Genomic DNA, 16,729 nt, shown 5'->3' on the forward strand with positions numbered 1-16,729 from the left:
TCCTACTTCGGTCAAGGAAGTACAGCGCTTTTTGGGCCTAGCTAACTTCTACCGCTGGTTCATACCACGACTCTCAGAACTTGTACTTCCGATTACTGCACTTCTGAAAAAGTCTGCTTCTCCTTTTTCATGGTCTAAAGGAGCTGAAGAGGCTTTCCACCTCTTAAAAAGGCAGTTTTGATCTGCTCCTATTCTTCACCAGCCAGACCAGAACCTTCCCTACGTTGTAGAGACAGATGCGTCTAGGGCCGCTATTGGGGCTGTTCTGCTACAAGAGCAGGAAGATATGGACGATCCCGTGGCTTACCTATCGAGGACACTGAATCCCAGTCATCTAAACTATTCGGTGATAGAGAAGGAGTTATTGGCCATGAAGATCGCCTGTGAGGAGTGGCGGCATCTGTTGAAAGTTGCGGTTTACCCTTTCACAATAAGGACTGACCACAAAAACCTTAAAGTACTGCAACAGATGGAATGCATCAATTCCCGACAAGCCAGATGGGCCCACTTTTTCACCCAGTACGACTTTACTGTAACTTACTTGCCCGGTAGCCATAACATCTTGGCAGATTCCCTTTCTCGAATCCCAGTACCAGGCATCTCATCCGACCACCGACCAGATCATGTGCTTCCCTGCAATAGGATCATATACCAGGTTTCTTCTTTTCTTCAGTCAGTACGAGAAGCCACAGCTAATGCTATATCTGGTCCCAGGTTTTCTTCTCAAAATACCCTCAGTGAGCGGGACGGCTTGTTGTTTGCTAACGACCGGTTGTATCTTCCGGATACCACCTCCAGGCAGTTTGCTCTAAAATGGTGCCATGATAGCATCTTCGCAGGTCATAGAGGCATCGTCTCCACTTTGGAGCTCCTGCAACAACAGTTTTGGTGGCCGGGACTTGCTGCGTAAGTCGGTAGGGTAGATACGTCTCCATGTGTCCTACGTGTTGCCAGAGCAAACATCGAACTCAAAAGCCTCTAGGTTTCCTTCATCAAGACCAGATCCCCATTCGACCATGGAGCAACCTCACGACAGATTTTATCGTGAACCTACCCCCATCCGAAGGTTGCACTTGCATCATAGTCACCGTTGATACTTGTCTAAGATGGCTCACTTTTCCCCCCTTCCCGGCATCCCTACGGCCTCTACCATGGTGCAGTATTTGCCAAAGACGTGTTCCGGCTGCATGGACTGCCAGCTAAGATCGTCTCTGACAGAGGCAGTCAGTACACTTCACGCTTCTGGAAGGTCTTATGTGACAAGTTGGGCATCGAGAGAGATTTGTCTTCTGGGTTCCACCCGCAGACTAATGGCCAGACGGAGCGTTTGAACGCAACCCTAGAGCAGTATCTGCAGTGTTTTACCAACCATCAACAAAACAATTGGGTGGCCTTATTATCCACGGCCGAGTTTTCGTACAATAACTCCAAACACACGGCCACCGGACGGAGTCTGTTCTATTGCAACTAAGGTGTCCATCCCACTACCATCCTGCCTCGGAATTTACATGCCACTACAGTACCCTCTGTGGATGAAATCCTAGCCAACATTACAGAGGCCCACAAAACCGCCAGCCAAGGTTTGCTTGACAGTCAGGCTCGGTATCGAACTCATTACAACCTTCATCGTCAACTATCACCTGATTGGGCCAAAGGCACATTGGTCTGGCTTTCCACTAAGTACCTACCACACTGGGTGAGACCCTCTAAGTTGTCTCCTCGATTCCTGGGACCCTTTCCTGTCTTGAAACAAATTAATCCAGTAGTCTATCGACTAAAATTGCCTAGACACATGAAAAACATCCATACTGTGTTTCATACTTCGTTACTCCGGTTGTTTCAGGGAGATACGTACCAGCGCTCCACTCCCTCACCAAGGTTACCAGTGGATACCACACCAACGGAATATGAGGTAACCCAGATAATGGACTCCAGGTACAGGAAGGGGCGTTTGGAATTTTTCGTACATTGGAAGGATTACTCCCACTCTGAGGACTCCTGGGAGCCTGGGTCACATGTGCACGCACCTCGATTGCTTCGCAGTTTCCATCGACTACAAACAGGAAAACCCGGAGGTCCTCACTTAGGGAGGGGGCATACAGTCACACGCCTGCCTCCCTGGCGCTTATGGAACAGGTGGAGGCCTCGCCGCCATTAGATTGTTCCATTGCGTTGTTCACGCAGCCCCGCTCATCTGACTAGTCTTTTTGTCTTTCCTCTGCTCACAGGTACTTAGCCCCGCCTCCTACTTTCGCTTTCACGTTGCAACCCTGTCACTACCCGTCACTACCTAGCTTTGGGTTCTGACGCTAGTTTTCCTCTTTTGCCTACTGCAACTTCTACCCATATCTTTCACAGCCTTGCAAGGTTCTTCGGTGCCTTGCTTTCCAGGTTTCCTCCTCTGCTTTGTTTCCGCTCTGTCCCTCTCCTGATTTCTAAAACATACTCTTGCGTCCTGTTTGCAGCTCAGTACTTCGGCTGCCTGCCATATCTTCCGACATTCCTTTGCTTTTTTTTCCGTTCTTACCTTTTCTTTTCCTGCTCCTGTTGCTACGCTCCTCTACCCGCTTTCCGCTGGGTAAAGGATCTCTCCCTGTGGTCTGGTTTGACCTCATCAGCAGGGTGGAGCTTTGTCTCTCTAAGAATAGTGAGCAAGGGGTCCACATCTGGATTCCCCTAGTGGCCCCCTTGCTCACTATTCTTAGAGAGGCACAGCTCCACCTTACTGATGAGGTCCAACCAGACCTAAACACATGTCCGGGGTTGCTGTTGGTACTCTTGTTCAGAGGAGAATTGCCTAGCATTTCGTTGCTGGACTGCCCCAGGGCAGGACAAAGACTGATATGTTTTCGATATTTCTCCTCTGTGAAAGATGGTGAGCTAAAGGCTCTGGGTAAGCCTCTCGTAACCAGGACTAATGTCCGGCAGAGAGACTCCCAGGACCCCCCTTGTTAATTTGCTATTTAATACAGCAACATTGTGGCTTCCATCCGGGGAAGGACATATCTCTTCACCAAGAAGAAGCCGAATCAGAGAAGGAGGAGCAAAAAATGGCAGGATTCAACTGAAGAATCAGGTGAGGAGGAAGTGGACACAACAGTGCTTAGTGACCTAGAAGCTGATATAACCGACAAACCTGACACCATGACCACATAATTGTTCTGGTGGACTTCAACATTTTGTCCGAAAGAGCAAATGAAACCACAACAAGCTCCCTTACCCCCCTCCTGGAAGAAATTCACTTAAAACAAATTGTAAACGGTCCCACCCATAGTGCTGGCCACACTTGTTATGTAATCTTCTCCAGAGATAGGACTCTCGACCGCCGCCCCGCAGGTACCAATCATATGGAGCGACCATCAGATGATATCATTCACCGTAAAAATCCAGAGCCACATGATACCCACAAATATAAAACTCGCAGCGAGAAACAAAAGAAACTGGAAAAGATTTGACCTGGAAACCCTAAAAGATAGATTGTAATCGACCAAGACTGACAATTTACAGCTAAATAGAATGCCACCGGAGTCAGTGGAAGAGAACCTTCACACCTGGATCACAAATTCCCTAGATCAATTTGCACCCCTAAATCTTTACAAACCCACACCAAAGAAAATCGCAGCAAGATGGTTCACAAAGGAACTAAGATAACTCAACAAAAAAAAACTGGAAACTGGAAAACAATGAAGAAAACACTACAACCAGCTGGACAAAACCAACTACCAATGACAAATTCGAATAAACAAATCAGCAGTTCTGAAATCCCAAAAAGTATACAACACTGCAAGAATCCTGGCAACAAACCCATGAAAATAAATGTTCAAGATCAGTTCAAGATCATCAAGGAAAGAAAAAATACAACTTCTTGCAATAAGTGCATAGCACAACCGCTAACTCTATGTGATAACATCACAACCCATCTGAGAGCAAAAATTGAAGCAATACAGCGGACCATCGATGCAGCCCACAGTACCACAAACACCTTCCCAGAAACCAACACTATCAACCACCACACCACTCAATCAATTTGAACCTATAAGCGAAAACAATTTCGACAAACTAATAAAAGACCAACATCGCTGGATCTCCCAGTGACCCATGCCCAGAGGTATCTACAAAAAACTTCTCAACCATAAAACTCCACCCTTATACTTCTGACTACTAAGGAATCTATACCTAAACACAGGAATAGTACCAAAATCATTCAAATCAGCGTACATCAAACCCCTCCTAATAGGGGGCGTTGTTGAGCGTAGGATGGAGCGCTGGACATAAGGTGCATACTTCGAATCATTCAGGAAGGATTTACCTTGGTAAACTCAAAATTTGAAATTACTTCTAATTTAAGCTCCCTTAAAACCAAGCTAGAGCAGGAGAGCACTAGAATCACGACAGTGGAGGAGCGGAACATGAGGAGAGAGGATAACATAGGCAACCTGCGGTTCGCCCCGGCAGAGATGCAAAAATAATTTAAAACTGTCCAGGCTAAGTGTGAGGATATGAAGTCTCACTCGAGGTGGAACAATATCCGCACAATTGGGGTACCTGAAAGCGATAAGCAGGGCAGGTTGGAGAATTTTGTGGAGGACTTCTTGAAAAAGATCCTGGATGCCCCCGGAACTGTCATTCTACTCACTACCTACTGTCACTGCTCACCGCTCGCTAGTGCCTAAGCCAGGGGCTCTGCCTCGGCCGATCATTACACGCATTTTGAACTATAGGGACAGAGACCTGCTACTGCAATATGTGGGGGAGAAGGGGGAGCTGTGCTATGAGGCGAGCATGTTTTTTCCTTACCCAGACTTTTCAATCACTGTCCAAAATGAGTGAAAATCATTCATGGGGGGTGAAGAAGTTGCTGAGAAGCAGCGTATACATACGCCATGTTACTCCTGGCAAGACTGCGCAACAGGTATCAGGGAAAACATTCTTCTTCACGGTGCCAGAGGAAGCGGCTAAGTTAATTGAGAGAAAAGTCCCATGGCAAAGGCACTTTGCACTCTCTTATGTGCCTTGAAATGGTCATAGTGGCCTTATTGTTTCTTCAGGCTAAACCAGTGTAGAAGGCAGAAGCACACTGCCCTATGTGAAGAGCCTCTTGAGTAACGGTGTGACTGCGGTCTCCTCCCATCGCCCTCTGGTTGTGAGGTCGCAGAATAGAGCATTATTATAAAGTTGTTATGTTCGGGGGATACATAGCATATGTTGGGGATGTGATGAGGCTGGGGACTTGGGGGGTTAATGGTTAAAACACGCGTGGTTATCTATCAGCTCCCTCAGGAGTATTCTTGCATGGGCCTGAGGAAGGAGGAAGGCTAAGTCACTCACATGGAAATGGGCGATCATAGAGTATTAAATAGGGCGAAGTTCACTTTTTTAAAGTTGAAATGTCTCAGGACTGAGTAACCCAATAAAGGATAGAAAATTGTTGGCATATGCTGAGAGACATAAGATCCAAGTGTTGATGCTGCAAGAAACGCATGACAATAGGGCTCTACATGAGGCGTTTACAAAAAAGTGGGTGAATCACCAATATTTTACTGATTACTCGACACAATCAGGGGTTCTAACCCTATTCCATAGGTCAGTGCCATTCCAGCTTGTATCCTCCATGAGTGACCCGAATGGACGCTTCGTTATAGTGCATGGGGTGCTGAATGGGGTTGTACTGCTGATCATCAATGTGTATGGTCCGAATATAAATTATCCTCACTTTTACCACCACATTTTCCGATTGTGCGATGTAACTCATGATGTCCCGGTAATATGGGGGAGGGAGGGTGATATAAACACCATTCTTGACATTGGGCTGGATCTTTCCAGCAGGATAACTGGGGCAGCACATGTGCTGATTGTAGGGATGGTGGAAAGACAATGGGTGGACGTTTGGAGGAGCATGCACAGTGCTGCGCACAAATATGCCTTTTATGCAACGGTACACAATATTTAATTTTGGATTGATTACTGGGTGGTTTCAGACTATCCGATTGGGCAAGTGACAGGCTGTGACATACTGCTGCGTACATTGTCTGACCATTCATTGTGTCGCTGAGGAAGGATGCGGGAGACAGAATGCCATGGAGGTTATAGCCAATGGCCTTGCTTGACTTGCACTTTGAACTCAATATACAGGAAAACATTGATATATTTTATGAGCCGAAACAGGGCTCAGTGGACACTGAGTGCCTTATGTCAGGCGTTCAGGGTGTATATATGAGGGATTGCTATGAGCACTGAATTTAAAGTTGTCGGGGTTATTCTCAGCGAGCTAGAGGTTGTTAAGGGGAAAATGAGGGAGCTTAAACAAAGGTTGGCGAAGCAACATGATCAAAGCATGCAACGATATATAAAAACGGGAGATGGACAACTTCTGCATTCTTGCAGATAGGGAGGTACAATATTTTGCAGTGCCCACAATGGATAGAAAGTACAAAGATGCCCAGGAGACCTCCAGTGAGGCTTGTGCGGGTGAATCAGAGAGTACAGTGCCACTGGCAATGAAAGATGACAGAGGGGAACTCTGCACGGATCATGAGAAGATATTGGGAGGCGTTTTTCTGATTCTATGAGATGCTATATGCGGCTCGCCGGGGTAGGACTAGGGATGAGAAATTTGATTTGTTGTAAGGGCTTCCGACTTCTTAAATCTACATTGGAAGAAATTCTAGTAACTATAGACTTACTCGCCGGGTAAGGCACCCTGTGGGGATGGGCTTGCACCAGAATTCTATAAATGATATAAGCAAATCCTGGGGCCGTACATGCTACAGGTGTGGGAGGAATAACTATGAGGCGGGGAAACACTCATAACATCTCCTGCTGAAGCCGGGGAAACTAGCGGAGGAGAACGGAGTTGGCCAATTTGACCGGAAATATTTTACTGTATGGCCTATTTGACTGAATTTAGGCTGTGCGAAATGATCGCACAACCAAAAATTCCATCAACTAGGCCATATGGTAAAATATTTTTGGTCAAATTATCCAGGGAAAATGAGAAAAATGTGGGAGCACACAATGGGGTGCTGCAGTCCAAATTGCATCGCTGGGTGAAAATGCCCATATCGCTGATGGGCAGGGTTGCCCTGCTCAAGATGATAGTACTTCTTAAGCTACTTTATTTATTTCTCAATGGCCCAGTGGTCCTTAACAAATCATTTGTCAAAAGTTTGAACTCGGTGGCAACTCACTTCATTTGGGACCCAACAATGGTCAGTTTCTAACAGCACAGGAGGTGCAGATGTGATGGGAAGGGGTGCACTAATGCTGCTGTAGTGCACGTGCCTACGTGAAGCTTTGCATGCAAAATGACAACAATTTCCGAAAGTACCCACATTGCATAATTGTGTGGATTTCATACATGTCTTTTAGACATGCAGGAAGTTTATTACTGTGCACTATAGCATGGTTCAGGCTGAGTTGAGAAAGCATGGGCATGGAAATAACTGATAAAATGTGGTATAGGGCATGCATGCTGATTATGCAGGTGTCATACAACTCCAGATTAAGTCTAATTTGGTTCAAGATGTTACATAAATTGCATTACACGAAGACCATATTGAGTATGTTTCTGTGGGGAACCAGTGGGCTGCCCGAGATGCAGGGGTTTTGGACGGAGGTAACCACAAAGCTAACCTCTATGGTGGGTATGGAGGTTCCTGTTGACCCTTGCTGGGCCCTGTGGGGTCTGCTATAGCAAAATGGGGGGATGTGATGCGTATGTTCCTGCATATGTCATTCTTACTTGCGTGTAGAGCTATCTTACTGCAATGGAAATGTGTGGCACCAGCCACGCTGGACAGGTATATGGCTTCTTTAACATGGGCAAACAATAGCAAAGAGGTTTACACCTCACTTCAACTGGCTGGAAAACACCCCTTGTAATATAGGGTCATACTATTGAGTCTATCTGTGACAGTACAGCGATAAAGAAGTCTGGGAGGAGCAAATGACAGGAGTGGGAGTTGTAAAGAATCCTTGGATGTCCTCCCTTCTCCTATGGGGGAGAACCCTTCTCATGTGGCCAGGGCGATGAGGCCACAGTGGAGGCGAAGTCCCTCATCTGACGAGGGACGACATCACAGGGAGCACTCAGTATTCATCCACCACATCTCCCGTACCCTCAACCCACATTCAGGGTAACCTAGTCCCTACCTCCCATATGTTTTATTGTAGGATAGATTACATGAATAGACCACCCTTCACTGAGACGAAGAAGAATAGGGACTACCCATATGAAGCCTTTGACAAAACTACTGGGACGCAGAAGAATGATGAATACTGCGCAAGCACTAACTGCACAGTCAAGTCATTATGGACTGTTGAGAACACTTACCAGTATAAAGATGGAAGAAGGGCTTCACAAGGAGTCAAGCCCTCCCTCAAGCAACTGCCGTCACAAGTGGTGTGTGAGGAAGTTCAGGAAGCAGGCAGAGTAGGACACCGAGAAAGAGAGGCCAGTTCAAAGGAGAGATACTGCTCTCCAAACAAGAAGGCAAAAGCTCCCAGTGAACCCGGCCACGGGGAGACACAAGGAAGCAAAGCCGCCCCACAAAGCCTCACCTATGCCAATCCATAAAGAAGCGCCAGAGAACGGCCAATGCAGACCAACCCCCACAGCAGGCCGCTGGCATTGTGAGAGAACCACAGCCATCATGGACCAAGAAACAAGGTACGCTGACTACTGTGTAGGCAAGGGGGACCTTAGAAGTAGTAGCAGAATTTGCCTGAAGGGGAGTGACCCCGAATACAGGGACCCCGGTGGGCAAAGAAGAAGTCCAGGAAAGTGGGAGACAGGAGAAAAGCAAGTCTGGGACCCACAACCGTATGAAGATTGCATCCAAAGCCACGGGTCTTTACATTTGAAAACTATATATGAGATAAAAAAATTATGCTTGAATAACTAAGGCCCATTTTATTTTTCACAACACTAACATTAAAATGTGTGCAACACTGAAAGATATATACTTATTCAACCTCAGAATTTGTATATGAGAATTGAATGGCTGCAACAGCTGATAGCTAAATTGGGTTCCAAGGCTCTGTGCAGACTTTTAGCCATCTCTCAAGAGAAGAATGTCTGTGCATATGCTCAGTTCCCAATAACACAGACATCCTAAAAGAATTGCATGCATAGGATTGTGAAAAACATGCGTTTTCAGGGCAATAACTCCAAATAAGCTATGAAGCGTGAACCACTGGAGCCCCAGTCACACTCCCTTTTATTATATCAATGTTGTTAACCTATACTTTATGCCAAACCCTGTGCTCAAATGCTACTGATCCAAAATGTGGTGATTTGCCTAGTTTCAACCTCAGAAGAATGAATAATGTGAACATAGCATAATGGTCCCTTAACTAAATATCTGAGACTGGATGGAATCATTTGAAAATCTTAATCACCATGCACAGATATGTACATGGCAAAACACTTCCTATCACACTTAATTTGGATATACCATGGAATATTCAAGCTACTATAACCTGTAAACTCCCCTTCCACCAACCTCTGTTAAATCCCAATCACTTGTACAGCGTTCCACTACTTCCTAGCTCGATTTGCTCTATATAAACTCAAACACACACCAGCTAGTAGCCTAAGGAAGGCTAAAAAGGCACAGTGTGCCATTCTGCCGTGCAGGTACAGCACTTCAAGGAGCAAAATGTGCAGAATCGTGTGCAATCTGTTGTGGAACTATTCCCTCTGTTTCTAGATTGCAACGGTTTTTTTTTAACAGTTTGAGAACATTCTTGAAGAATTCGTCTTTATCAAATATGCTTTCCCAGATCCCTAACTGGAGCTAAGAGTGGCAAGAAGTGGTAATCCTTTTCTGAGTCCCATGCAGTTAACTGCAATCAACGAACGGAGGATAGCACAGGGGCAACGTGCTGGTCTTAGAAACGAGACCACGCGGAGCAACTGAGGTTCGAATCGTGGATCCGCGCTTAGAAACCAAACTCAGATATGCTATTAGGCCGTTATAAAACAAATAAATTACTTAGGTACCGATAATTATAACTCTGCCAACAATATTTTTAATACATTAATGGACAGAAAGCTTTATGCGTATTTAAAAATATTGCATGTGGTTTTGTAGTGATTGTGTTTCTGCATACAGCCGTTAAGTAGAAAAAAGCGTTCATACACTTGTTTTCAATTGTTTCGACTGGCATCTAAGAAAAAACAATCGTTAATTCCAACATTTGCGTACACTTTAAAGTCATCTTATACCTCAAGAATGGGACTCCAATTAAGAACAGATGAGCTCATGAAGACCATGCCATTTCGAGACACTGTGGCGGGTGATGCATTGTCAATGTTATGTGGCTCAAATACAATTTTACAGTTTGGAGCCATGGGAATGCGGTCTCCGTTGGCCAGTGTGAGGGTTTTATTATCATCCAACACAGAGTTCAGGTTCTCAATCCAAATAGCATCCACGGGGCCATCAAGAACTATCCAAATATGTTCCCCTGCATGACAAGGAAGAGAATATGTAAAAATATCTTTATGAACAAGTGAAAATGTATAGGAAAACACAGGCTTTTGGAAACTTGTATCCGATAATGACATACAACATCTCACTAGCACTCTGTAGCTAAGGTTACATCACATGTATGTGAAATCTACTTTTTCTGTTTCTTTAAACTTACTGAAACTAACACATCTAACGGAAGGTTTGCACCGAAGGTCTTCATTTCCTATTGTTCAACATGATTGAATTGATTCAGCTGTAAGAAAGTTATGTGCTCGAATTGCACTGTGGTGACACAGAGCACACACCCAACCCAGAAGCCTCACACTGCTCAATGTGTGTCATAGGCATAAAAGCACTGAGGAGCAGCAGTGCCCATGCACAAAGACAAAGGCCCTCATTACGACTCGGGCGCTAAGTACCGGTCATTATCGGCATGGCGCAATTACCGTGTCCCTGCTGGCAATAGACCGCTAAAAGCAGCCCATTACGATTTCGCGGGCACGAGCTTTGCGCCATGCCGGTAATGACCTCGCCGCCATGCCGTAAAACCCCGGAAAAAAAACCTTTCCGGCACCGTCTGTAGTGGAAATAGCTCCTCCGGCATCCAAGCTTTCGGCATTAGCGGTGACCGTTAATAAGCGGAACCGGAAGTAGCATCATCACACAGGAACGGGAAAGAGCACAGCGGCCATGTTTAAAAACACAATCCATTGCCATCCACCACAACCAGAAGTCATCTGACCCCCGGAACTCTTACACACCTCCACCACTACCTTTTGCATTTAACCATGCCAAAAGCTGTGAAGAAAATGGGAGATCGCCTGCGCAAGGAGCGCTTCTCCAGAGAGGAGCTGACAATGCTAGCTGAGACATTGCAGGAGCATGCAGATGAGGTCTTCTCAAACAAGATGTCCCGTCCAGCACTGCAGCTCAAAAAGCAGATTTGGGCGGAGGTCAGCCAGAAAGTCAGCGCCGTTGGCGCCACACCCCGCACACCAAAAGAATGCCGTAAGCGCTGGGATGACCTGCGTTTACGCGTACGCAGCATACTCTCCGCAAACCGCAACATGGAGATGGCGACAGGTGGAGGTGCGGAGTCCCCCATCAAATTACAACCATGGGAGGAGATATGCGCCACCACCATAGGGGCAGAGGCAATTCACATAGTCGGGGACAAGGAGCGAGGAGCACCATCATCCGCCGATGCAGGTAGGTGTCCCAAATGATACAATGCTAATACCACCACGATGATGTCCACCTGAACTGACAGTGCAATGATGTAGAGCAGGGTCCACCAGACACATGAGTACAAGACTGCCTACAGGCAGTGCAGAGCATCACCTTGTCCACATGCTGAATGCACCCCATATGTGTAAGGCCAGATGCCTCCATGCATCACCCACCCAAAAGCCAAGCAACCCGTATGTCACTCCCCCAATGTCAATCATCTGCCATTCCATATGGATGCAGCCACCCCAATGCATGCCCGATGCCTGTAGACCCATCATTAACCCTCTCCCTCTATTGGTCCCCCACAGGCACGCAATCAGACAGTGGTGATGAGGACAGCAGGGAGGAAGATGGCACACCACGTAAGAAGGCCAGGGCCGAGGAGGGACAACACCGCCCCTCCACTTCAAGGGGCATAGGCCAACCGGCACCACATCGGAAGGCCAAGACAACACCACAGGCCACAGCACCAATGGGCTCTACGGCCCCCACTACAGCGCCCACAACAGCCACCAGCACCCAGGTGGCAGCGGCAGAAGGGACTGCATCGGCTGCAAGCAGCACAGTGGGCGAGACAGCTGCCACAGCAGCAGTCTCTGATGATGAGGAAGAGGATCAGCTGCATGTTGCAACTCCCGTCACAGGCTCCCTGCATTCCCCACAACTGTCCCCATGCAGCATGCGCGACACCAGCATGCACAGGCTGTCTCCAGATTATTCATGGCCTGCAACTCCCAGCACCACGCCAACTGTGCCCGAGGAACATAGTATTTTGGAAACCCCTCAAAGATCCACTGCAGCCCCAACCACCCAGGAGGGGATCCAGGACATTCAGAGGTGCCAGCAGGATCTCACTGGCCTGTTGACACAGCACATAACTGAATGTGGGAGTGTAAGGGATGACATCCGGGAATGTGCTGCATCTTTGAAATCAGCCATTGAGTCATCCTCGAAGGACATTTGTGCCGAATTGGTGGCAGTGCGGCACGTCCTCCCTGAGATGGTGGCAGGAATGCAGGGAATGCGTCCACCACAGTTTTCTGAACAACCGTGTACATCATCAACTGCTAGTTCAACCAGGACCAGCCCCGTGCAGAGGTCTGGCAGGAACCTGCGCAGATCGGACAGGGGGGCACATAGTGCTGGAAGTGTAACGCTCACCTGGCTCCCACGGAGGCGCTGACCTGGTCTGGATTGCTGTGACCTCTTCAAGCGTGATGCGCAGGATTCGAAACACCGACTGAACTGGACCCCCAAATCTGGCTTGTCTGGCCCGTAGAAAAATCTTTCTGTAGATGGAGAAAGGGGATTAACTGACTGCAGAGTATTGTGATTGCTTCCCACCTCCCCTTTGCTCTTCTCTGACCACCTCCGAAATCCCCAATCAAGGCTCACCTTAATGTTTGAATGGATGAGCTCTCCATCCTGCTTCTGGTGCAGGGGCGCGTATTTGACCAGTTACTTCACTGGTTTCGGAAGGCGAAATGCCGTAAATATGCAGTTTAAAAGGTTCCAGAGTAAAGTCTTCTCTTTGTTTGCTTTTCTTAACCTGCGATCTGTCCTTATTTTCAGGTGCAGAGCGGAAGTGATGCTTCGAGGGATATTGCCGGAGATAAACTCAGGTGAGTTCGTGATAAAATGATCCCTTTAAATGTCTTTGAATCCCTCTAGTAATGTCTTTCTTTTTTCCCCTTAGGGGCTGGGGTGCGGTACCAGGCCAAGAAGTGGCGCCGACCCGAAATGAGGAGTGGTTCTGTCAAATATGGCCAGGTAAGTCTTGTGACGGAAAATCAGGCTTTCCTCATTTGTTCATCCTGCTCATCTTTTTGTCTCTTCTTCTCCCCTACAGGTGCAGAGATGTGGCGGAATGCCCAGAAGGTCGCGGTGGATAGTGAAGAGCCCACGAGGCAGGTGAGTGATGCGCGGCGCTGCAGCAAGTAGCCCGATGCTTTTAAAGAATGTCTATCTTCAGGATCGCTGGCGTGATGGTTCCGGACACAGGTAGGAAGTTAGATTAAGTTCTTGGTTTTCACCTTTTCTCTTCCCTTCCTTCCTTTCAGGTATCCCAGGATCGAGGCGGGCGTGGCTGGAGGCAAGATGCAGGAGCAGGCACGGTGAGCGTTCAGCTGCTAGATGCAGAGCAACGCGAAGCACGTGTGGCAGTCCGGGCGTGGTTTAAATAGCCTTGGAAGAAGTTCCAGGTAAGTATTCTTCCACGGTCCCCACCCAAGTAAAATAGTTCCTTTGAGAAAATAGTCCCTCCTAAGCCTCATTTGGCTTGAGGCTTCATGCAGCTTGGTCTGCGTCAGGTAAGTGCACCAAACGCCCTCTTTTATGAGCCTGGCGCCTATGGCGCCAGGACTGATGTCCAACATGAGCCTGGCGCCAAAGGCGCCAGGACAAAGTCCAAAGAGCCCCTATTAGGGGCCGCTGGGCTTTTACCCAAGGGCATGATGCCTGCTCCCGGGGTGCTGGGCCTGTCCTGGTGCTCCGGGGGTAGGCATCATGACAGAAAGAGGGGGAGGCCAGTAGGCACAGCCATGCATACTGGTGCCATGTGGACCACTGGTGCACGCTACTGCACACCATGTGTGAGGGAGTTGAGGGGGCAGGGGGGAGGGTGTGTGCGGGAGGTGAGGGGGGAAGAGGGTGTGTGGGGGAGCTGGGAGAGGGAGTGTGGTGGAGTTGAGGGGGGAGTGGGTGTGTGGGGTGGAGGGCTTGTTCATTTTGTCATAATTCTTCAATACACATTTTGGTAACTCATAATTCACATGTGTGGACATTGCTTATTGCATACGTGTGCTTTATTGGTGAACTGTCTACAGTGTCCATGTCCCTGACACACCCAGTGCCCCGAGTGCCATCTCCATGTCACACTCCCCGTCCATGTGTGCTAGAAACATTGGTTGATCAGAGTCTGAAGCATGGCACGTCCCTCCGGTGCATCACTGCCTCCCTGAGGTGCTGCCCCATCCCCACCCTCCTCATCCTCGTCAGGTGGTTGCAGTTCAGCGTCAGGGGGCAGGGGCACATTCCGTTTGATGCACATATTGTGTAGCATGACACATGCCATGACGATCTTTGCCACCTTCTCATGGCAGTACAGGAGTGCCCCACCAGACCTGCTGAGGCAGCGAAACCCTGCCCTCAAGAGGCCAAATGTCTGCTCAATCACCACACGGGTACGTGTATGTGCACGATTATAGTCCTCCTCGTGCCTGTTCTGTGGGTTCCGGACTGGGGTAAGGAGCCACCTCTTCAAGGGATAGCCTGCATCACCTGCATGTGGGTAACAATGTATGTGTAAGTCATCACATCATATGGGACCTCATTCATTGACACCATAGCATGCATGAATGGAGACACACAATGTGACTGCTATGTGTGTATTCCTCTTATGGACTGGTGTGCGTGCCATCAACTATTGGGCGCAGGGGGGTCCAGTTCCTTGTGAGTGCTCATGCACTGTGTTAGTCCACGGCGGTTGTTTCTATGATCTGGCTGATGTCCAGTAATTTATATGCTTTCATCCTGGCACCGTTGATGTCAGCCTCATGATGATCTCACTATGCACAACAAATGGTGACATGCAATTCAGTTGGACCTCTGTGTCAGTGTAGTGGTGTATTGATTTATTTGACCCTCATGTGACTCCTTTGTACACAGTAATGGGGGACTGTCCTTTCAGTTGATGGTATTTGGTGCTGTGTATTGGCCATAGTAACTGCTTGTAGATGCAGTGTGTTGAGGGGGATGCGGTCTGATTTGGTACAGTGCACATGCAGATGGCTGTGGAATGATTGTGACACTGCATCATTTACATGGTAGGGCTGCTTACATCTTGCATTGTTATGTTATGTTATTTTGCATTTATATAGCGCCTTATATACCATTGGTATGGTCTGGTCAGGTGTCAGGTCTAAGTCTGGGCTGCTTTGGGGTATGAGCATGGTCCATTCCCTCAGGCACTCGCAGCCAGGTGAAGTATGCATCTCTCTGCCCCATCTCAGCCAGGTGAAGTATGCATCTCCCCGCACCATCTCAGCCAGGTGAAGTATGCATCTCCCCCCCCCCCATCTCAGCCAGGTGAAGTATGCATCTCCCCCCCCCCATCTCAGCCAGGTGAAGTATGCATCTCTCCCCCCCATCTCAGCCAGGTGAAGTATGCATCTCTCCCCCCCCCATCTCAGCCAGGTGAAGTATGCATCTCTACCCCAATCACCTACCCACATCACATTTCCATGGGCCTAACATGCAACTCACCGAGAAGCCAGGATCTCTGCCCTGCATGTCGCTCCATGTAGCGTGGTATCGTGGAGTTCCGCAGGACCATTGAATCATGGGTTAATACAGGGAATCGGGCACAACAATGTGTGATGATCTTGTTTGAGTCACATACCATTTGCACGTTGATTGAGTGGTATAGCTTACGGTTGTGGTACGCTACCTCCATGGCATGTGGGACCACAAATTCCACATGGGTGCAGTCGATGGCGCCAATGCAACCAGGGATGCCGGCCAGTGAATGGAAACCAACTTTGGTGTTTGAGATCTCCTGGGCAGACCGTGGTAAGGAAATGTGGTCGTCTGTGTGCTTGAGGCGGGCATCAAGGGCATCATAATAAAACAACACTTGAAAACAGTTCCCCACACACCTCTTTATTAGCATCCACCCGGGTTCCCTTAATTAACACTCCAGGGCATCAGGCCGATTAGACATGTGTCTCAACACATAATCGCTGAGGTAAGCAGGTTTCCCTCGCCCAGCCCTCGGGGGGTACCTCCCGCTTATCTCCGGCACGGGTAGTCCATCCACTGGCACTCCCCGGGCGGGGGACTCGGGTATGTAAGGCTGGCCTCCTCCGTCATCAGGCACCTCCATTAAGTCCGGTTCAAGGGGAGGCTCAGTTCTCGGATCCCCTAGCTTCTTGAAGAAGCTCACATTACGGGTGACAGCCGACCTCCCGCCCGAGCCTGTCACCATGGACCCCTTGACAGCCACAACATCCAATGGCTCCGGTTCG

General features: G+C 48.2%; 1 protein-coding gene across 1 annotated transcript in view; it reads right to left on the bottom strand.

Moving 5' to 3' along the window:
• Window positions 1–16,729, bottom strand: part of DNAH5 (dynein axonemal heavy chain 5) — a 4,235,244-nt gene that overhangs the window by 1,878,784 nt on the left and 2,339,731 nt on the right. The window contains exon 43 of the mRNA XM_069613779.1: window positions 10,229–10,470. Coding sequence (XP_069469880.1) covers window positions 10,229–10,470 — 242 coding nt within the window. The remainder of the gene's footprint in view (window positions 1–10,228; window positions 10,471–16,729) is intronic.

Source organism: Ambystoma mexicanum, chromosome 5p (assembly GCF_040938575.1).
Source record: "Ambystoma mexicanum isolate Mex_15411 chromosome 5p, UKY_AmexF1_1, whole genome shotgun sequence".
NCBI lineage: Eukaryota > Metazoa > Chordata > Amphibia > Caudata > Ambystomatidae > Ambystoma > Ambystoma mexicanum.